General features: G+C 45.0%; 1 protein-coding gene across 1 annotated transcript in view; it reads left to right on the plus strand.

Annotated features, from left to right (window-relative positions):
* The first annotated feature begins 1057 nt into the window (after positions 1-1057).
* The window catches only part of LOC122552565 (junctional adhesion molecule-like), a 41134-nt gene continuing 17770 nt past the window's right edge, over positions 1058-24421 (plus strand). Inside the window, exon 1 of the mRNA XM_087990991.1 lies at positions 1058-1235. Within this exon, the coding sequence (XP_087847117.1) occupies positions 1058-1235 (178 nt within the window). The remainder of the gene's footprint in view (positions 1236-24421) is intronic.

Below are 24421 nucleotides of genomic sequence, written 5' to 3' on the forward strand. Positions count from 1 at the left end.
AGTTGTAACATCATCAAGGAGGCCATGTAGCAAATGCAGCTGCCTTGAATCACCTCCCACTGGCAGATAGAACACCAGTGATGCCAGCACTACAAGACTCCAGTCTAGTTTTAAACTTACTGGACATGAATCATGTCACCCCTGACAATATCAGACTGTGAGCATGATTGGATCTTGTCCTGACCAAAGTAAAACATCTGGGGAAACAGAGGGGCCATCATAACCAGAATTGAAACCTTTCTGGACCCAGTAAGACCAAATACTTGAAGATACCTGGGGAGTGACAGTGAGTATCCCAAGCAAAAGTCATTGTCAGATACTGGGTCTAAGGATTTTGGAAATGAAGATGTTGGCAAGATGTTATATCTCGTGGCCAGAATTGGATGCCAACATATCCATGTTGATAAGACAGTGTCCAAAATACCAACAAGGACAAAACGTACTGCCAGCAGCTCCCTCACATTCATGGGACTGGTTGGGTAAACCCTGAACACGGTTACACGTTGACCGTGCCAGTCTTTTCACAGGCTCTGTGTTTTGAGTCATTGTGAATGCCCATTCAAAGTGATTGGATGTGCACAGAGTTCATTTGTCAAAACGGGAACAACAATTGAAAAGTTGCCGGTTTCTTGTATAATGCAGACAATGGGCCATCATTTCACAGCAGGGAATTTGAGTATTTCCTCATGGCATTTGGCATACAAGGACAGTTCCATACCATCCATCGTCCAATGGTCTGGCAGAGAGAGCAGCCCAAACATTGAAGGCAGCCTCAAAGAAACAGCTTACAACTTCACTCAATACCAAACTGTCCCAGTTCCTGCTTGAGTATTGGACCAATGCTCACATAACTAGAGGGACAGCTCCAGCAGAGTTTCCAGTGGGGAGAAGACTCCTGAGAAGGAAGGAGACGCTGCATTAGGAGCGTCAATGCTGGACACAAGATTCCTTCAAGTGAGAGAGACAGTTTACTTCAGGGGACAACATTTGGTGCTGAAATCACAGAAGTGGCCCTGCATGGGTAAGCCACCAGGTTAACACGAGATCAGAAGAAGCCATGACATACAAAGTCTGGATAAGTGAGGCGGTCTTGAACAAGCATGTGGACCACATGAAAGCTGCAACCTCACAAACAGAGCAGCAGCAAAACATACCCGGCCTCTCAGAAGATCCGGTACAGCTGTCGGAACCAGTGGCTTTTCACTCTGCACCTCACGTCAAAGAAATTTCTGACGGTGAGTGGATGGGGCAGACATCACAGCCTCAACATTGTTACCACCTGAAGAAGATGAGTTTTGGTTGAGATGTTGCGAACGCGAGCATGGGCTATGGTCCAGTACACACCACCACTGTCTGAAGCAGAGAGAGAGAGAGAGAGGAACCAGACCCCTGGTGTGAAAATGCTACAGGAACGAGAAAGCACCTACATCCCAGGACTTGGAGGGACAGGGATGCAAGGATTGGAATGAGATCAGCCAGGTGGACCTCATAGGATATGAGTTTCCTGATTGTGTTACAACACAGAGTAAACACTTCTTTGAAGACCCACAGAAAAGCTCACCTCTCCTTGTTATCTCTTAAAGTATGAGTTAGAAAGAATTGTCCCAAATATCACTAATTTAAAAAAGCTTAACAATTGTATTTTTTAAAGAGAACATTAAACAACAACTGTTTACAACTCACTTCCTCTTAAACCTATTTTTATCTCACACTCTACAATACTGCTCCGATAAAAATCCCGATTAATATTTCAAAACCAGTCAGCTGTGTCGGTTCTCCTTTGCAGATTTTCCTCTGTAGACTTTCCTGGGTCATCTTTTATTCAGTCTTCTGCTGCACAAATTTCTTTTGGACAGGTACCTTTCAGAGAGCTATTCTGCTGGCAATCGTTGGTGCTTAGCTGCTCTGTTGTTCTCCACAGCTGTTCAAAACCCTCAATTTATATACCTCAAAACATCGGACCGGCTCATTGGTTTAATGTCATCCACAACAGTCAAATTCAAATTCGATTGGATTTTGGCATCTGGGGAATAATTTAAACGGATCCGTCAGATTTGAATTTGTTGTGTACCACGGCAACGCAGCTATTTGTTTCACAACCAAAAGTTACAGTGTTGAATTTTTCAGCATATTCTATGCCAGCAAGAAGTTTCAGCTCCCTTAATCTTACAGTACACATCTACAACTTCACAAGAGCTGTGGCTGTTAACTTGTCCCAATCAGGAAGCCCTGGCTGACAGATAGTGACAGGAGTGTCAGGGATTCTGCTCACTCTAGGAGCTGGCTCTGAGCTAGCTGGGTCAGTGTCATGTACTTTGCATGTGTAAGTAAAGAGGGGCTTGGTGATTTATTGAGTTAAGTTGAGTTATTTTGCACAGCCTCAATGCTTATCTGCAATGTGTCAGTACATTTCAAACAAATCTTTTCATTGCTGGTCAGCCCACTTTCTCCTTCCTCTTTCTGTGCTGTACCTTTAGTAAAAAGCTTGAAGTTCCATGGTACTGAGATCCTGAAACACCAATATTACATCACAGTCTGAGAAAGGATAGCAATTAAAAAAATACATTTATTTGAAATGTTTTTCCTGAATTTCTCCATCTTATCTCTGATCCTCTCTGTCGCACTGGGTAAGTAAATGCTTGGATTTGACTTTGTTTCCATAGACATCTATTTCTGAGTTTGATTTTCTGATGGTGAGCTGGTGTTTGAGTCGGTATTTCGTAGTTCAGGATTTCCTCCTGAGAGCTGAAATTGGGCTTTCTCATAGTGCAACCCCAACAGAGTGTCAGATGTGACACTGAATGATACTTTCCAGTTTTCCCACTCCCAGACTTCAGCAGCTGTCATTTAAAAATCCCATGCTAAGTCTGCACAAAGTTTCTGACTGAAACACTGCACCTTTAAAGAACCCCAACTTGTAGCAAAGTAAACGAACCTTCAGTATTAGTCCATCAAATAGACTCCTCAATACATGATGTGACTCTGTGATACTTTTGTGTGCCTCTTACTTTCACTTAGACAACAGGGGGGGGGGGGGTAAAACTTTTGGGGAATGGGTAGGAACAGTGATGCATTATGGGGAATTGTCAATCATCCAAGAGAAATTTTATTTTTGTTGTGGTGGAGGCTATCGAGACCGTACTCGGATGTTTACCCAGTCAGTGTGACCTTGCCCGAGACTCTGAGTCAACAAACCAAAAACATCACAAACATGAATAATTCTGACCATTACTGCCTGGGAAACCTGACATCTTCCAGCCAGGCTCATGATCCAATGAGTTTACTGTGAGTTTCTGGATGGATGGGAATCCAGGATAGCTACGCCACAATCCCTGGTCACTGGCCAACATAATTGAATTCCCACATCCCACTTTGACTGCTGGATCGATCTGGTGGAGACTAGAATATAAACAAGTATGAACACGCACAAGATTCAGGCTTCATTCCAGTTTCGAACAAAAACAGAAATTGCTGGAGTAACTCAGCATGCCTGGCAATATCTGAGGAAACGGAAGTTAACATTTTGAGTCCAATCTGATTTTTCACCACACTGAATTCAAAATATCAACTCTTTTCACTATCGGCAAATACTGAGCCAGACCTGCTGAGATTCTCTGAAACTTGTATTTCAAATTTCCAGCATCTGTCTTCCTTTCCTCTCAAATGATGCTAGTTTGCTGTGTTCTGTGTAATATTACAGTGCAACATGTTTGTTGCTTCAGGAAGCTGAATGAAGAAATGGTGATACCTGATTGTGGATTGTCAGGCAATCTTATCTTGGGACCAAAGCAAACAATATTCAAGGCATTGGAGTGCTGTGGGCAATTCCTGAGCGCACACAGAGACACAATGTGGACACCATTTAGAATGAGAGGCCACAGTTTAAAGCTAAAGATTAGCAGATTGGAAACAGAAATGAGGAATTACTTCTCTCATAGGGTCATGAATCTATGGAATTCACTAACCAGAGAGTGGTGAATATAGGGACATTGCATAAATTTAAGGAAGAAACAGATTTTTAATTCAAAACATTTCAAAGGCCTATATGGAGTGGGCAGTAAAGTGGAGTTGAGGTCAAGATGAGATCAGCCATGTTCATGTTCACTGGCAGAGCAGGCTAGAGGGGCTGAATTGCTGACTTCAGTTCCATGTTCTTCGGAGAGAGGATAGCGCACTATCCCATTAATTGAATTGTTCATAAAGACTGGCAGTGGATCTTGCAAGAGGAAGAGTGACTTTGAGGCATTACTGATGAGAATGCCTTGTGTAGAACTGATGTCCTGTGATACCAGTCACTGACAGGAGAAGGGGATAAGCCACTGTGGATTCACAGTATCAGTAGTATCAGTAGTTACCACTGGGTTGCTCATTCCCCAGTGGAAGGAGAATGCAGTTTTTAGTTTCCCTGTTGTATGTGCTGTTTCTCTGTTGTTATCCTCCTGAGTTACACTCTGCTGTAAGGTAGAGGATAGAACCTTGTGATATTCTTGGGACTGGGAAGAAGGTAGGAGGGAGGACTTCACCAAATGACAATCAACTTCCAGATAGAGGGACAATAATGGAATTAAGTTCTCTGCAATTTAAAGGCAGGCTGAATTTCTCAATACTAAGTTTCGGGAAGCTCAAATTAAGTTCCCCTTTACAAAGAAGTCGGCTGTGATTGTACAAAATCTAATTTAAGATACCTGGCTGAATGCTACCAACATGTAACAGACAAGGGTGTGTTCCTGATAGATTGTTAGAGAGCAGCCATGACTTTATACTTTTTGCTCACACAGGGGCTGGTTGAGATGGGATAATGATGTCCAAGCAAGCAGAAAGCAGACAGGTAGCCTGACAGAGTCTGTAAAGGAGAGTGCCCAGTCCAAAAGAAAGGAGAATAATTGTGTCTAGCATATGGTGGTCCCAATAAGACCATAACCCAGGGACAGAATTAGACTATTCAGCCCATTGAGTTTGCTCCACCATTTGATCATGGCTGATATGTTTCCATCTCCTGCCTTCTCCCGATAACCCTTGATCCCCTCATTAATAAAGAACCTACCGATCTCAACCTTAATACACTTAATAACTTGGTCTCCACAGCCCTCTGTAGCAATGAGTTCCATTGATCAACCGGTCACTGGCTGAAGAAATTCCTCATCTCAATTCTGTAGGATCACTCCTCCACCTGAGGCTATGCTCGGGTCCTCGTCTCTCCTACTTGTGGAAACATCTTCAGGTTCACTCTGTCCAGGTCTCTCAGTATTCTGCAAGTTTCAGTCAAATCCCTTCTCTTCTTTCTAAACTATCTTACATCCAGACTCAGAGTCCTCAATCACTCCTTATTTGACAGGCCTGGGATAATTCTCATTAAGCTCCTCTGGACCCCATCTAATGGCAGCAGATCTTTCCTTAAATACGGGGTCATAAACTGCTCACAATATTTCAAATGCAGTCTATCTCTCAGCTTGTTTTCTAGCCCTCTTGAAATGATTGCCAACATTATGTTTGCCTTCCTAACCAATAATTGACCCTGCAAGGTACAATTGCAACATTTAAGAGGCATTTGGATGGGTATATGAATAGGAAGGGTTTGGAGGGATATGGGCTGGGTGCTGGCAGGTGGGACTAGATTGGGTTGGGATATCTGGTCGGCATGGATGGGTTGGACCGAAGGGTCTGTTTCCATGCTGTACATCTCTATGACTCTATGACTGTATGTTAACCTTAAGATAATTCTGAATGAGGTCCTGAGATTTTGAGGCTGTCCTACATTTAGGAAATAGTCGTTGTCTCTATTCTTCATACCAAAGTGCATAGCCTTACACTTTCCAACGCTGTATTCCTTCTGCTACTTCTTTGCCAACTCTCCTGGCCTGTCCAAGCCCTCCTGTAGCCTTCCCACTTCCTCAATATTACCTGTCCCTATGTTTGTGTCAGCTGCAAACTTAGTAACAATGCTCTCAGTTCTTGTGTCCAGATTGTTAATGTATAACATGAATAGTTATGATCCCAACACTGACCCTTGTGAAACTCCACTAGTCACCAGCTGCCATACTGTAAAAGACTCTTTTCCCATTATTCCCTCTATTCTGCCAGTCAGCCAATCTCTCTCCACGACAGTATATTGCCTTTAACATCATGGGCTCTTCCTTTATTTCACAGCCTCCTCTGCGACACCTTATCAAAGACCTTTGTAGAAATCCAAATAGATCACATACAGGAGGTGGGAGAGGTGGGAGAATTTCCAAGCTAGTGTGATGGGAGAGGGAAAAGGCCTCAAGGGTGGATCTGAACTTTCCACTGTGGGGTCATGGGATTAGACTGAGGGCACTGAATAGCGGATATCTGTGATCGGAGGGAGTGAGATGTGGGTGCATTGAATTTCAGGGCTGTGGTAGAAATTCAGAGGGTGGGGACTCACTGTTCCAGAAACAGGAGCTTGGACAATGGGTGGAGGGAGCTATGTGGATCAGGGCCAGGATGGTATGGGGATGGGAACGAATGTAGACTCAAGGGGAAAGAGCAGAATCAGAGAATTGTTACAGCACAGAAGGAGGCCATCCTGCCCAATGTGTCTGTACCAGCTCTTCAAACGATCATCATTACCTCGTGCCAATCTCCTCTGTTTTGTCTGTATCCCTACTGACCATTTCCTTCTTTCGTAGATCAGTTTATATCTATGCCCATCTCATTCTTGTTCCTTTCACAGGCAGAAACACCTTCTCCCTATCTACTCTGTCCAGCCTGCTCATAATTTTGCAAACTCTATCCGATTTCCTCTCAACGGTTCCCTTCAGAGAGAATAGCCCCAACGCCTGCAATCTGCCCTCATCGCTGAAGTGCCTCATCCCTCAAACCGTTTTTATAAATCACATCAGCACTGCAGTCTCATCCTTCCTATAGTGTGGTGCCCACAACTGTACACAATACTTCAACTGAGGATGACCAAATTCCTTGTACAAGTTACACAACACCTCCCTGCTCTTCTACACTCTGTCCCTATTAATAAAGCTAAGGACATTGCCTGCTTTATAAACTGCCCACTCCACCTGCCTTGTCAATGGTCTGTGCACATATGTACCCTGGTCCCCTAATCCTGCACCCCCTTTAGAATTGTACCCTCTATTTTAGATTGTCTTTGAATGTCCTTCCAACTTTATTTCTTACACTGTCTGCATTGAACAAGTCTGCCACCTGCCTGCCCATTCCACCAACTTGTCAATGTCCTATTGGAGCATTACACTGTCTTTCTCAACTCTTCCAAGTTCTGTGTCATCTGCAAACTTTGTAACTGTGACTTACACACCAAAATCCACATCATTAATATAGACCAGAAAAGGAAAAATCCCAGTAACAACCCCTGGGGAACTCTATTGTGAACCTCACCCAGCCCAAAAAATATTCTTAGACTATTAATCTCTGTTTCTATCACTCAGCCAGTTTTGTATCCACATTGTGACTGTCCCTTTCATATTTATCAATAACAATCCTCACAAGTTTATTGTGTAGCACTGTATCTGCTGTCTTCTGGAAATCCTTGTGCACCACATTAGCAGCATTAGCTTCACTGAGCATTTCTCCTACCTCTTTGAAAAACTCCAGCAATCTAGTGAGACATCACTTCCCTTTCAGAAATCCATGCTGAGCTTCCAAATCAATCTACATTTTTCCATTATTAATTCTATGCCATGTAATTGTCACAAATATTATCTCACCACTTAGGTTAATGTTGGGCTTATCATTATAATCTTTCTCAAACAAGGCTGCAATTATCCAGCCTTTGGCACATGCCTATGCCAAGGGAGGACTGTGATTGTGGCCTACACTCTCAACCTTCAAAACATCCTCAAACCATCCTGGTTCCTTGTCAACATTAAATCTGAACAGATTTGAAGGAAACATTGATTATAATATTTTCCAAGGGAATTAGGGTGTCTGTTGTACATTCTATGCAGTTGTAACTCGATGCAGAGTTAATAAGGAGGAACTGATAGATACAGAGTATTTGGACTTCCATAAGGCAGGAGGTAATGTGCCACACAAAGGTTATTGCACAAGATAGGAGCTCATAGTATTTGGGCAAATCTATTAGCATGGATTGGGGGATTAGTGAAAACACAGAGAGTTGGGATGAATAGGTTATTTTGAGGTTGGAATGATGCAGTTAGTGGAGTGCCATAGGGATTAGTCCCAAAGCCTCAATTCTTTACCATCTTGGTGTTCGACAAGGTTCCTCACGGTAGACTGCTTAGCAAGTTTAGATCTCATGGAATACAGTGAGAACTAACCATTTGGATACAGAAGTGGTTCAAAGGCAGAGGGTGGTGGTGGGGGGTTGCTTTTTAGGCTGAAGGCCTTTGACCACATGGATCAGTGCTGGGCCCACTGTTTTTCATCATTTATACAAATGAGTTGGGTGTGAACATTGGAGATATGGTTAGTAAGCTTGCAGATGGCACCAAAATTGGAGGTGTAGTGGACAGCGAAGAAGATTACCTTGGAGTACAACGGGGTTTTGTCCAGATGGGCCAATGGGCTGAAGAGTGTTAGATGGAGTTTAATTTAGATAAATATGAAGTGCTACATTTTGGAAAGGCAAATCAGGGCAGGACTTATACACTTAACAGTAAGGTCCTGGGGAAGGTTGCTGAACAAAGAGACCTTGGAGTGCAGGTTCATAGCTCCTTGAAAGTGGAATCGCAGGTAGATAGGATAATGAAAAAGGCATTTGGTATGCTTTCCTTTATTGGTCAGTGCATAGAGCATTGGAGTTGGGAGGTCATGTTGCAGCTGTACGGGACATTGGTTAAGCCACTATTGAAATACCATGTGTAATTCTGGTCTCCCTGTTTTGGAAGGATCTTGTGAAATGTGAAAATATTAGAAAAGATTTACAAGGATGCTGCCAGGGTTGGAGGACTTGGGGTATAGGGACAGGCCGAATAGTCTGGGGTTATTTTCCCTGCAGCATCAGAGGTTGAGGGGTGACCTTGTAGAGGTTTATAAAATCATGGATAGAGTAAATAGCCAAGACCTTTTCTCCGGGATGGGGAGTCCAAAACTAGAGGGCATAGGTTTAGGGTGAGAGGGGAAAGATTTAAAAGTGACCTAAGGAGCAACTTTCTTTTATGCAGAGGTTGATGTGTGTACAGAATGAGCTGCCACAGATGGAGGCTGGTACAATTACAACATTTAAAAAACATCTGGATGGGTACATGAATAGGAGGCTTTAGAGTGATATGGGACAAAGGCTGACAAATGGGATGAGATTTATTTAGGATATCTGGTTGGCATGTTCACATTGGTCTGAAAGGTATGTTTCTGTGTTGTATATCTCTCTGACTATATACATTCATGAATTAGAGGGGGGAGCAGAGTGCAACATATCCAGATTTCCTGGTGATACTTCAATGGATAAGAGAGCATGGTGTAATGAGCACATAAGGAATCTGCAAGGGGAGTAAGTGGGTGAAAATTTGACACAGTATTAGGTAAATGGAGAGAGACTCGAAACAATTTTTCAGCACAGAAGGATCTGTGTGTTCTTAACTTGAAACACAAAATGGTAACAAACAGGCGCAGTTCATAATTAAGAAGACAAGTGAAATTTTGAGCTTTATAGCTAGCAGGGGTTGCAGTTTAAAACAGGGAAAACTTGCTACAACTGCACAGGGTGTTGCTGAGGCTGCACCTGGAGTACTGTGCACAGTGTTGGCCCTTGTATGTTACAAAGGATGGACTGATGTGGGATGCTGTTCAAAGAGATTCACTCGACTTGTTCCTGGGATGAGGGGATGACGAATCATTCATGGCTGCACAGGTCAGGGTTTTCTTCATGAGTATATAGAAGAATGCAGTCTGATCCTATTGAGACATGAGGGAGTTTGACAGGATGGATACTGGGAAGATATTCCCACTATAGGAATCTTGAACATGGGGACACAGTTTCAGAATAAGGGTCACTCATTTAAAACTGAGATAGAAAGCAATTTCTTCTCCCAGAATGTCTGGAATTTCTAACCCAAAAGTTTTTTTTTTTTTAGATTACTTACAGTGTGGAAACAGGTCCTTCGGCCCAACAAGTCCACACCGCCCCGCCGAAGCGCAACCCACCCATACCCCTACATTTACCCCTTACCTAACACTACGGGCAGTTTAGCATGGCCAATTCACCTGACCTGCACATCTTTGGACTGTGGGAGGAAACCAGAGCACCCGGAGGAAACCTACGCAGACACGGGGAGAACGTGCAAACTCCACACAGTCAGTTGCCTGAGGCAGGTATTGAACCCGGGTCTCTGGCGCTGTGAGGCAGCAGTGCTAACCACTGTGCCACCGTGCCGCCCAAAACTTGCTACAACTGCACAGGGTGTGGCAGATAGTTCAATGAAAGGATTTAAAGAGGACAGAGGAAGATTTTTGAAATATCGAGGAATTGAAGAATTGAGGCGTTGGCATGAGTGAGGAATTGAGGCCTGGAGTAGACCAACCCTGATCTTGAATAATGGGACAATCTTCAGGGGCTGAATGGCCTACTCCTGTTCCTATTTCTGAGGATCTTATGTCTGTGGATCTGCTTTCTTTCCTTTCAGTGTTGATGGTGTCCCATTTGAGGAATGACTGAATTTGTGATCTTGCTGCCCATGAATTCCTGGTCATTCTCCACAAACTAGTCTTGATAATTCTTGCTGGACAGCCCCCCGGTCTCTGCTCAGCAGCTGTTTCTGATGGATTTAGGGGTAGATCAGTTAGTGTGGATATTCTGTGGTCCCTGTTCATTCACCATCACCGCGTTGACTGTGAGATGCTGACTGATTAGGTCTTCCTTCACAAAGTCCTCAAGTCCATCAATACTGTATTTCCTCTGGGAGCATTTCCGTCTTTCCTCTGACACAGTCCTTGCATTTCCTTTGGCAGTGGATCTGTATTTCCAGTAACACTGAGAGTCATACAGCACGAAAACAGACCCTTCAGTCCAACAACTCCATGCTGACCAGAATCCCAAATAAACTAAACTCACCTGCCTGAACTTGGCCCATATCCCTCAAAACATTGATTATTCATATGTTTGCCCAAATGTCTTTTAAATGGTGTAATTGTACCCACATTCACAACTTCCTCTGGAAATTCATTCCACACACGGAACACTCTCTGTACAAAACAGTTGCCCCTCATGTGTTTTTTAAATCTTTCTTCTCTCACCTTAAAAATTTGCCCTTTGGTGTTGATATCCTCTGCTCCAAGGGAAAAGACACCTGCCATTCCCCTTATCTATACTCCTCATGATTTTGTAAATCTCAATAAGGTCACCCCTCAACCTCCTAAACTTCATTAAGAAAAGTACCAACCTATTCAGCCTCTCCATATAATTCAAACCCTCCATTCCTGGCAACATCCTGGAAAATCTTTTTGAACTTTCTCAAGTTTAACAATATCCTCCTTATAACAGGGTGACCATAACTGCACATAGCATATCACAAGAGGTCTCACCAACAACCCGTATAACATCAACATGATGTCCCGTGTCCCAATTCAATACTCAAAAATATGACCAACGAAGGCAAGTGTTCTCAATGCCTTCTTAATTATCCTGTCTATATGTGATGCAAACTTTGAAGAATTATGTGTTATCTCTGTTCCAAAGCACTACTGAAGGCTCTAGTTTTAATTCTATAAGTCCTGACCTTGTTTGCTTTACCAAAATGCTGTACCCTGCATTTATCCAAATTGAACTCAATCTGCCACTGGTCAGCCCTTTGACCCAAATTATCAAGATCTCTTTGCAATCACAGATAACCTTTCTCACCGATTTTGGTGCCATTTGCAAACTTACTGACCATGCCTTACTGACCATTTATTTAAAGAGAGCCCAGCAGTGATCCCTGTGGATCATTAATTGTCACAGACATCCAATCCAAAAACAACACACTACCATCACCCTTTGTCTCCTGCTGTTAAGCCAATTTTGTATTTAATTGGCAAGCTCACCCTGAATCCCATGTGATCTAACTTTAGTCTGTTAGTCTACCATGAAGAATCTTGACAATGCCTCCCACTCTGGCCTCAACAATCTTCTTGGTTACTGTTAGAAACGAAAATCGCTTCTCAATAATCGCTCTAGACAAATTCAGGAAAACAAAGTTTTATTAACAAGTCAAGTCTGCAGAGTCGGGCACCCTTAAAGAAAAGGCGCGCTGAGGCTTACAAAGTCTCCATTATTTATAGGACAAGTCCCTCCTCTCCTTGGCTCCAACAAGCCATGAGGTTCACATTCTTAAAAACATCATTATTTTTATCACAAAGTCTGCAACAAAAGGCTCCAGAGTCTCCAAAGTTTGTTGTTTTTCTCACCCTGTAGTCTTATCAGTCAAAAGCTTTAATCTGAAACAGATGTCTCAAGTCGTACTCCCATCCTGGAGTCTTATCAGCCAAGGACTCATCCTTCTCTGCTGTGTGAATGGCTTCATTAATCAAGAGCCTGCTTGCTTTTACTATCGCTCACAAATTGTCAGCATTCTGCACAATTTAAACTACTCTACTTTTGAGTATATAAAATGGTTGTTAGAAAAGAAACAAAGGTTTTGTCTTTTATTATAGATCAGTCTGTGGTCCAGGCACATCTTAAAGTTTAAACCGAAATTACCTCTCACAATTCCACCCTTTTCTTTCTTTAAGATGTGCCTGACCAAGATAAGCCCCCCCCCCCCCTTCCCTCAAGGGCCCGGGAAATCCTTGGTCTTTCGCAGCAACATCACTTTAAGTTCCCGTGTCCCATGTTGTGGAACCACCACTGCCTGGAGTCGGGAAATATTTTTCTGAATTAAAAACTGAATACAGGGAGTTAGGCAGGGTAATACGAGAAGAAGAATCATGCCGCCCCCAACCACCAGCAACGCCGTGCGCCACCAGCTACCACCTAGGAGACCATCCCACCATCCGATGCCACTAAGAGGACGCCAAGATTGTACTGGCACATGGGCCAATCTCCGAATTTCATCGGAAATTTTCAAAACCGCTTTACCATTATCGTCAATTTCTAGACAGCAGTTTGTCAGGTTAAATTTCCCGCACACACCCCCCTCCGAGGCCAACAGATAATCCAAGGCAAGTCGGTTTTGATATATAGCAGCCCTCATCTGATCCTGCTGCTGAGCCAACAGCTCTAGGGCCAGGGCAGTCCGGTTAGTAATGACCTCTACGACTGCTTGGAGCCTGATAATTCGATTTAGCATATAGATAGGAGTACGATATCCCCATGATCCGTCCTGTGCCCAAGTAGCCGGCCCATAGTATTCAATAATCCGGGCCGGTGGCCACTCATCCCCCCAATCACCGACTTGGATATCCCTTGGCGACCTACGCAGGGAGTCAAAGAGTTTAACTCCCAAATCATCGCCTTCCTCCCGGGGTAATAGGAAGAACGCAGGTCGTATTAGACCCAGGAAGCATACCCCAGCCCATCCCATGGGCAGTTTGGAGTATGCCTGATTACCGCATATCCAAAATAGGCCATCTGGAGCAGGCCCTCCCTGCCTCACAACGTCATCCCACAACTCCTTTACCCCAGGGACGCCCTCATAAGGACCAGGACCACTGCAATTCCAGTATTCGGATTGTTGACCCCGTGGCAGAGTCTGGACAGGATTATTCCAGCATTGATTCCCCTGACAACCACCGCTCCACACTCTTTTCATGCCATCGGAAGGGTCAGCACTGAGCTCGTAAGAGGAGGAATCAGAACGTAACCGAATGCAATTTTGATGATCTCGGTTTGCAATGTACCAAGCAATATTCTCAGGCCACCATACTCGCGTGGTTGCATCCAATATATTCTGACAGGGGCTAATCCCTACCTTCACGGTCCCCTTGCCTTCAATACAGAACTGGCCCTCAGGGCTGTTTGTCAGTCTCCACCCCTGGCTTTTTCTGTCGTTGTCATGAGTCCAAGTGGTTTGCAGCAATTCCCCTATGTCTAAGCTTTGACCAGTCCACGGCCATTGTTCCGACATATGCGGCCCCCCACAGACCCAGCAATTGCTAACATTTAAAACAGTGGCTATTCTAGAGGTGAGATCAATAAACAGGTTTTGTGTAACATCAGGGAGTTCAATCTGTCCTTCTACCTCTTCGTATACAGATGGCACTTTAGGGAGCACGACCGTTCCCTGACGGTCTTGCTCTTTCCCCAACCCCCGATCAGGGATCTGTATCTTGGTCTCCTTGACTCTGTCAACCTGCTCCCTGAGCAACACGGAGGATAGGTCCCGCCTCCCAGTTTTGCTAATACACACCCAGCGGTCATTTATAGGGCATCCATGGATTTTGCCACCGTATCCTTTATTATATACCTGATAATAGGGTCTCCCATCCTCCCAACATTCATGGCGTGCACTCACATCGTAACACCTATCGTCCACATAGGAATGGGACACAAATGATCCCGAATAGATTCGAATCCCAAGTCTTACTGTAGTTCGACATTTGTCACATCTCCCCTCACCCTCCCCCACATACAGGAGTAAACTGATCAATATCCCCACCAATACAGTCCAAGTAGAGTTCATTATTGCTGTCTTTTCAGTTTTACCGACAACGGCTTGTCCCCTTGCTCGCATGTCCAGGTGCTTTCTTCTTCAGGCGGAACGGGCCCCTTTATCCTTGATGCGTGGACCCACCCTTTTTCTTTCGTTCGAACAGCTGCCTCAGTTGTTAACAGAACCAGGAACGGTCCTTCCCACCGCGGCTGGAGCTTTTCGGCCTTCCAGGTCTTAACAAGTATCCAATCTCCGGGCTCCACCTTATGCAGGAGGAAGTCGAGCGGCGGAGTCTGAGCCAGGAGACCTTTCCTTCGGAGTTCTGCAAAAGAACGGGATAAGGCCAGTAAATAGGTTCGGATAAATACATCCCCCCCTTGTAGAGTGGGACATCCATCAACCTTACTCCAATACGGTAATCCGAAGAGCATTTCATAGGGGGAAACCCCGACATCTCGGCGAGGTGCCGTACGTATCCTCAATAGGGCAATGGGCAGGCACTTTGGCCAGGGTAACTTAGTTTCTAACATCAGCTTAGTCAATTGGGTCTTGAGCGTGCCATTCATTCTCTCAACTCGACCCGAACTCTGAGGATGCCAGGGTGTGTGGAATTTCCATTGGATACCCAGGGCATTACAGATCAAATGGTGTAGCTTAGAAATAAAATGCGTCTCGCAGTCGGAGTCAATAGATTCCATTATGCCATATCTCGGGATTATGCTCTCTAACAACAGTCGGGCCACGGTTGGTGCATCGTCTTTGGCAGTTGGGAAAGCCTCTACCCAGTGAGTGAAATGGTCTACTATTACTAGCAGATATTTCCATCTCTGTACTGGGGGTAATTCTGTAAAGTCGACTTGGATCCTCTGAAATGGCCTAATCGCTAGGGGCTGACCACCAGCTGGCATAGAACGCATGGCTTTCTGATTAATACGCCGGCAAGTGGGGCATCCGACTACCTCTTGTTGGGCTAATGTGTATATCCCCCTGCATACATAGTCTCTCAGGATTGTGTCACACATGGCTTGCACCCCCCAGTGGGTCTGATGGTGTAATCGGTGCAGAATACCCCGGGTGATCTGTTTGTTCAGTACTTGTCTCCCATCAGGAACCGTCCACTTCCCGTTAGTATCTAGCCGGGCACCCAATTGATCCATTTTATCAATCTCCCCCTGGGTGAAGACGGGTTGTTTAGCGAGGCCCTCCCTCAACGGTATTAACGTTAACAATTGGACGGATTTTTCGACCGCTGCCCGCTTGGCTTCCTCGTCTGCCAGCCGGTTTCCCACCGCTTCCGGTGTCGACCCCTTCTGGTGACCGGGTACATGGACTACTGCAAGTTCCGTAGGTAACGCCAGGGCTTCCAACGTTAGGCTGATCATTTGTTCGTGAGCTAATTCCTTTCCCCGGGAAGTTATCAATCCTCGCTCTTTCCAGATTTTCCCGAAAGTATGAACGACTCCGTATGCATACTTTGAGTCAGTATATATGGTCCCCACTTTCCCTTCCAACAGCTTCAGGGCCCTCTGGAGGGCGTACAACTCACAGGATTGGGCTGACCACTTCCCGGGCAGTCGTCCAGACTCAATCGTCCGTTTCGTTGCACCATCTATAACAGCATAGCCACTGTATCGTACTCCACTGATGCACCGGGAGGACCCGTTGATATACAGTTCCTGTCCCTCACCCAGCGGGGCTTCTTGCAGGTCCTCTCGGCTTTTGGTCTGCAAGTCCACAAATTCCACACAATCATGCTCCTGTTCCCCGTCTGCAGGACGTCCGTACAGAAACTGGGCTGGGTTGCAACTGAGATCTTTTGCAAAATTGAGATCGTTCCCGGTCATCAAAATCGTCTCATACTTTAGGATGCGAGAGTCTGTTAACCAGCGGTGAGCCTTCTGAGCCAGTATGCCACTAACCGAATGTGGGGAGTATACTGTGATCCTTCCTCCAAAGGTAAGTTTTCGGGCCTCTTCTACTAACATTGCCGTAGCTGCCACTGCCTGTATACAGGTCGGCCATCCACATGACACAGGGTCTAACATTTTTGACAAAAATGCAACCGGCTGACGTTTCCCTGCCCGCAGCTGAGTGAGCACACCCTGGGCAATTCCGCCGGCGCTATTAACATATAACTGGAACGGTTCCTTCAGGGTGGGTAAAGCCAATACCGGAGCTCGAATCAGTTTATTTTTAATAATATTAAATCGCTGCTCCTCCTCATCTGACCAGTCCACCTTTTGTCCGTCTTGTCCCAGTTTGTCGTACAAAAATTTTACTAAAGTGGTGTAACTTTCAATCCATATCCGGCAATACCCTACTAGTCCCAGGAATTGTCTGACTTCCTTCTTCGTCCTGGGTATTGGCATACCCGTAATTCCTGATATTCGTTCTGGCGTGATACGGCGGTGCCCCTTACTGACTTGATGGCCCAGATATCTTACTTCTCGCTCCACAAACTGGAGTTTTGTCCTGGAGACGCGTAGACCCTGTTTCCCCAGGAAGTTCAACAGGGCAACGGTGTCTGCTCGTACCTCCTCTTCTCTTGGTCCTGAGAGTAAGAGATCATCGACATATTGGAGCAATTGATTCTCCGCGTTACACTGAAATCCTTCTAAGATCTGCTCCAGTATTTGTCAAAACAAATTGGGTGACTCCGTGAATCCCTGCGGCAAGACCGTCCATCTTAACTGTCGCTTTCATCCTGTGAAGGGATTCTCCCATTCAAAGGCAAAAAGGTTCCGACTTTCTTCGTCAAGGGGGCAACTCCAAAAAGCATCCTTCAGATCTATTACGCTGAACCATTCATGTTCGGGGGGAATTTTACTCATTAACGTGTAGGGATTAGGTACCACCGGGTATCTAGCCTGGACTACTTCATTCAACCCCCGCAGGTCTTGCACCAGCCTATATGTCCCGTCCGGCTTCCTCACAGGGAGTATTGGAGTATTGAAAGGGGACATGCATTCCTCCAGTAGTCCATCTGTGATTAATCTTTCTATCACAGGTTGTAACCCCTCCCGTCCTTCCATAGCAATCGGGTATTGTTTCCTTCTTACCGGGCCTCTTCCTGGTAACATGGTGATTTGGAGAGGTTTGATGTTCAGACCCCCTCTGTTCCCCTCTCGGTACCAAACTTCCGGGTCTATTTGTTGATCATCTTCTTCGGTGAGGGCGAACAACCTTACCACCATTTCCCCGTTACTTGGTACCGTTCCGATCCCTAGTTTGACCTGCAAGTCTCTTCCTAACAAATTAAATCCCGCCGATGGCAGTAGAAGGAGGTCTCGTTTAGTAGTTCTGTTTTCATATCCAATTTCCACGTCCTCTACCACTGGGACTTGTAATTTCTGTCCTCCAATTCCAGATACCCCCATAACTTTTCCTCCTGCTCGGGTGCCGGGGGGTATTTGGATTATACTTGATCTTTCGGCTCCCGAGTCCACCATAAATGTGATCTCCGATCCTTGGGGCCCTACTTTCAAGTTTACCAGGGGTTCCTGTCGACAGTCCTTTTGCCCCAAGGGTAGGAACCCCCGACCTCCCTAATCTTCCTCCATCAGGGCGTACGACCTCACCTCCCGCTTGTAGCGGGAGCACTCCCGTTTAAAATGTCCCTCTTCATTACAATAGTAACATCTGAGTGTCCTCTTCGTTTCCCTGTCGCGGTCTCGCGTTCCTCCACTCTTCCTTTGTTCCGGCCATGGTTCTCTTTTCCTCTGCTCTTGCCACGACTCTCCCCTTTCCTGTTTCTGCCACGGCTCTCCCTTTTCCTTTCTTCCAGCTGTCATTTGTTGCACCGTTTGCATCATTATCTTTGTCGCCTTCCTTTGCTTCTCATCGTCCCTTCTCACAAACACCTTTTGCGCCTCTCGTAGTAATTCACTTAAAGATTTACTATCCCAATCATCCATTTTCTCTAACTTCTTTCGTATGTCCGGCCAGGCCTTTGATACAAACTCTACCCGTATGAGTTGTTGCCCCACATCCGTCTCAGGGTCCACCCCAGCAAACTGCTGCAAATTCTTCCTAATTCTGTCTAGGAAGTCCGTAGGGGTTTCCTCCGGGTTTTGATGATTACCAAAGGCCTTGGTAAAATTGTGCCCCTTCGGGGCTGCGTGTCTTATTCCTTTTATCCAATATTCCCGCATGTCTCTCATGTTGCGCCGTCCTCCCTCCGTGTTCTTATCCCACTCGGGGTCGGTGAGGGGAAACTTCTGCTCCCCTCCTTCTCCCCCCTCTCTCTCCCAGACCAAGAGCGCAGCTTGTCGTATCATCTGACGCTCCTGGCTAGAGAACAATGTTTTCATGATGGAACACATCTCTTCCCACGTGTAAGTATTCGGACCCAGGAACTGATCCAATTGTTCAGCAAGTCCCATGGGGTCCTCTAGTAGACCCTTCATCTCCCTCCTGAAATTCCGTACTTCAGTACTCGTCAAGGGAACGTTCACATATCCCGTCCTTCCTTCCTCGCCCCCCATGGGCACTTCCCGGAGTGGATTCATTCTTGCATTCGAGACAGGGTTTTGTCTGTGACCCTTTTCAGCTTGAGATCTGGTCTGTACCCCTGAGGTAGTTTGTGATTCCTCCCCATCTTCTTCCCCTTCCCCTGAATCGTCGTCACCCGAAGGAACATTCTGTGGGGCAGACGGGGTCACGTAGGGCGGCGGTAAGTGATCTAAAGGGTCCCATTCTTTCTGCCCTTTCGAATCTTTATTAGTTACCTGCATTTGGCAAGATATCGTAACCGGCAGCCAACAAAGGGCATAATCACTTTCTTCCAGATTAACATCAGGTTTTGAATTGACATATAAAATGAGGGCTTGCCGGACCCAGTCTTCGTCAGTACCGAATCTAGGCCACCACACTGAGTCGCCCTGAATAGGTTTCTGGGACCACTTTTGACAGTATTTTACCATCTTCCTTTTAGATTTTCCCTTTCTTCCACCCTGATCCCAATTATTTAGCATTTTCCCTAACGGACTATCGTCAGGTACCCCGGGGTATGTGTCATTGTCCCTGTTTAAGCCTACCTTTCCCTTAATCACCTTAGATCCCTTATTTCCCATTTCCGAGGACTTCGTATTTTTCCCGTGATAATCTATCACAATGTAGCCAATTCCCGGACCTTCAGTCCCGTGATCGCCCAGGTTCCTTTGCAGGCACCCCCGGTCTTTGGATTCCTGTGTCCTACGTCTCTGTGACACAAATCACAGGCACCCCGTAGGTACACGTTCCTCCTCAAACACGGTCTCTGCAAAATCCCTCACAGGCGAGCCCCGGTCTCCAGATTCCTGAGTCCCACGTCTCTGTAGAAAAAAAAATCCACAGGCACCCCGTAGGTACCCAGTCCTCCGGAAACATGGTCCCCGCAAGTTTTGTCTTACCTGGGTTCGGTGCACTGAAATTACTCGATCGTTAACCGTCCCCACTGCCTCGGGTACACCCCTCCTTTGTTTTCCTGAGCCTCCCGGATATCACTCGCTCAAGCCGCGCGGGGCGACAAGCAAGGAATCAGGGACTGCTGAACTCAGCAGGATGCACCTTCTCCGATATCCTTCCTCAACTCCCCTTGCGGCTGGAGTGTTGATCCCGGATGACGAGCCCCCAAGTTGTTAGAAACGAAAATCGCTTCTCAATAATCGCTCTAGACAAATTCAGGAAAACAAAGTTTTATTAACAAGTCAAGTCTGCAGAGTCGGGCACCCTTAAAGAAAAGGCGCGCTGAGGCTTACAAAGTCTCCATTATTTATAGGACAAGTCCCTCCTCTCCTTGGCTCCAACAAGCCATGAGGTTCACATTCTTAAAAACATCATTATTTTTATCACAAAGTCTGCAACAAAAGGCTCCAGAGTCTCCAAAGTTTGTTGTTTTTCTCACCCTGTAGTCTTATCAGTCAAAAGCTTTAATCTGAAACAGATGTCTCAAGTCGTACTCCCATCCTGGAGTCTTATCAGCCAAGGACTCATCCTTCTCTGCTGTGTGAATGGCTTCATTAATCAAGAGCCTGCTTGCTTTTACTATCGCTCACAAATTGTCAGCATTCTGCACAATTTAAACTACTCTACTTTTGAGTATATAAAATGGTTGTTAGAAAAGAAACAAAGGTTTTGTCTTTTATTATAGATCAGTCTGTGGTCCAGGCACATCTTAAAGTTTAAACCGAAATTACCTCTCACAGTTACTTCCTCAAAAAACTGAATTCCCTCGCACAAAACCATGCTGACTATCCTAGTCATTCCTTACCTCGCCAATGCATAAAAATCCTACCTTTCGGAATCATTTCCAGCAACTTACCTACCAATGGAGTCAGACTCACAGGTCTATAATTCCCAGTTTCTCCTTACATTCCTTCTTAAACAATGGCACAACATCAGCTATTCTCCAGTCATCTCGCTCTCCATCCATAGTTATAGATGATACAAATATAAATGCAAAGGATCTGACAATTTCCTCCCTAACTTCCCACAATGTCCTGGCATACACTGGATCAGGTCCTGGAGATTTATCCCCCTTTATATTTTCTAAGACCTTCACCACTTTGTCTTCTGTAATGTGAACTATAGAGTCCTACAGCACTGCGCCAGGGCTTCGGCCCACACTGATCCATGCTGACCAAAATGTCCATCCACGCTAATCCCATTTCCCTGCAATTGGCCCATATCCTTCTAAACCTTTCTTATCCATGTATTTATTCTTTGCCTTTTAAATTTATTAATGCACCTGCCACAACACTTCCGCTGGCAGCTCATTCCATATGCGTACCAACGTCTGTGTCAAAAAAGTTGCTTCTGAGGTTCCCTTTTATTCTTTCCCTTCTAACCTTAAACAGATGCCCTCTAGTCCTCAATTCCCCAATCCGGGAAAAAAGACTGTGTGCATTCACTATACCCATGCTTCTCATGATCTTATACTCTTCTGTAAGATTACCCTTCAGCATTATACGCTTTAAACAAAAAGGTCCTAGCTTGTCTCACCTCTGCGTAAGACTCACGCTGTTGAGTCGTCATAAATTTATTTTCCTGTTTAATAACATCCTTCCGATAGCAAGGTGACCAAAACGGAACACAGTACTCCAACACAATACAGCCTCATCAACGTCCTGTATAATTGCAATGTAACTTCCCAATTTCTATACTCAGTGCCCTGACTGATGAAGGCCAGTGTGCCTAAAGCCTTCTTCACTGCCTTGTCTACCTGTGACCTCCATTTTCAGAGAAAAACTTTCAAATTCATTTTCAAACTGTTTTCAAAACATCAATATTTGTTTCCCTGAGTTCTCTAACCCTCCACTTCTTTCTCCACAGTAAAACTGACGTGAAATATTCATGTAACGTCTCTCTCATTTCCTGAGGTTCACACAAAGATGTCCTCTTTGATATTTCAGGGCCCAACTCCCTCTCCAGCTGTTCTCGTGCTCTTAATGTACTTGTAGAATCTCTTTGGATTATCTTTAACATTAATTGCTAAGACTACCTCATATCTTCTCTTGCCTTCCTGATTTCCCTCTTAAGAATGCCTCTACACTCTTTCTGCTATCCAAGATTCATACAATCAAAGATGCATGGCACAGAATCAGACAATTCAGTCCATGCCTACCATATATCCTAAATTAATCTAGAATTTGCCAGCATTTGGCTCATACTCTCCTATTCTCTTCCTATTCATATACCCATCCAGATGCCTTTTAAGTGTTGCAATTATACCAGTCTCCACCACTTCCTCTGGCAGTTCATTCCATACATGGACCACCATCTGAGTGAAAAAGTTGCCCCTTAGGTCAGAATTAGAATCACTACAGTGTGGAAATAGGCCCTTACCCAACCCTTTAAAGAGTAACACACCCAGACCCATTCCCCTACATTTACCCCTGACTAATGCACCTAGCCCACACATCCCTGAACACTATGACAATTTAGTATGACCAGTTCACCTAATCTGCACAATTTTGGATTATGGGAGGAAACCAGAGCATCTGGAGGAAACCCACACAGACACAGTGAGAATGTGCAAATTCCACACAGACAATCACCCGAGGCTGGAATCGAACCCGGGTCCCTGGCACTAGGAGGCAGCTGTGCTAACCATAGAGCCACCATGCCACCCTAACTTTTACTCCTATCTAAAAGGTCCCTCTTAACTCTTTCCGCTCTCACCTTAAACCTATGCCCTCTAGTTGTGGATTCCCCTGCCGTAGAAAAAAGACCCTCATGATTTTATAAACCTCTATAAGGTCACCCCTTAGCCTCCAACGTTCGAGGGAAAATAGCCCCAGCCTATTCAGCCTCTCCCTCTTGTTCAAACCCTCCGATCCAGGCAACATCCTTGTAAATCTTTTCTGAACACTTCCAAGTTTAACATCTTTCCTGTAGAAGGGAGACCAGAATTGAATGCAATATTCCAAATGTGGTCTAATGAATGTCCTGTCTAGCTGCCACATGACCTCCCAACTCCTATGCTCAATGCACTGACCAAGAGATTCATTTGAATTCAGTGGTCTTTATCTAATGTACAATTCTTTTTTGTTGACTACAGCCTCAAGATGTTTATTCATCCATTGTTCCCTAATCCTATCAGCCTTGGTCTTTCACTCAAACAGGAACATAATGACTCTGAATTCTTGAAATCACACTTTTGAAAGCCTCCCACTTACCTGACGTCCTTTTACGTCAGGACGTCTACTCCAATCAATTTTTGAAATATTTTTGTCTCATACCATTAAAATTTGCCTTTGTCCAATTAAAATCTTTAAATTTTGTGAAAAGGCTTATCCTTTTCCATAATTATTTTAAACAAATATATTTATGATCACTCAACCCAAAGTGTTCCTTTACTATCACTTCAGTTTTTGCCCTGTCTTATTATCCAAGACAAGGTCAAGTAATGCTCCATATCTAGTTGGAACATTTATATATTGGTAAAGAAAATTTTCATGAGCACATTACCAAAATTCTTCACCATCCAAATCTTTAATGCTCTGCTGGGCCCAGGCAATTTGTGGAAAATTAAAATCACCCATTACTTCAACCTAATTATTCTTACATGTCTCTGAGATCTCTCCACACATTTGTTCCTCAATTTTCCTCTGATGACAGGGGGGGCCTAAAGACCAATCCTATCAAGGTCATTCGCCAAAAACGGATACCCGCGCAATTTCGTCAACAGATGCCTAAGAGAAAGACAATGGAACGAGGACATGCCGCAACCCAAAGGACTAGCCACACTACCATACGTCAAGAACATCTCTGAAATGCCAGCCAGACTACTGCGACCACTAGGACTTATAACAGCACACAAACCAACAGCCTCCCTCAGACAACAACTCACCAGAATGAAGGACCTGATACCCAGCATGAGCAAAACTAATGTAGTGTACAAAATCCCATGCAAGGACTGCACAAAACACGATATAGGACAAACAGGAAGACAGCTAACGATCCGCATCCATGAACATCAATTAGCCACGAAACGCCACGACCAGCTATCCTTAGTAGCCACACACCAGACGACAAGCAACATGAATTTGACTGGGACAACACTACCATTATAGGGCAAGCCAAACAAAGAACAGCCAGGGAATTCCTAGAAGCATGGCACTCATCCACAAACTCCATCAACAAACACATCGACCTGGACCCAATATACCGGCCACTACAGCGGACAGCTGAAACTGACAACCGGAAGCGGCAGGGACAGGCCACTATAAATGCCGGAGGAAACACCACAGAAGCGCTTCACAGGAGGCTCCCAAGCACTGAGGATGTCACCTAGACAGGGGACGAAACGTTTGCAACAAAAATTTCCAGCTCAGCGAACAGAACCACAACAACGTCATCGTCCCTTTTATATTTCTAATTTCAACCCATATACTATCAGTGGATGATTTTTCAGAAATATC

The sequence above is a fragment of the Chiloscyllium plagiosum genome, unplaced genomic scaffold (assembly GCF_037043375.1).
Source record: "Chiloscyllium plagiosum isolate Xiang-an unplaced genomic scaffold, Cpla_swu_hap1 HiC_scaffold_10, whole genome shotgun sequence".
In the NCBI taxonomy this organism is placed as follows: Eukaryota; Metazoa; Chordata; class Chondrichthyes; order Orectolobiformes; family Hemiscylliidae; genus Chiloscyllium; species Chiloscyllium plagiosum.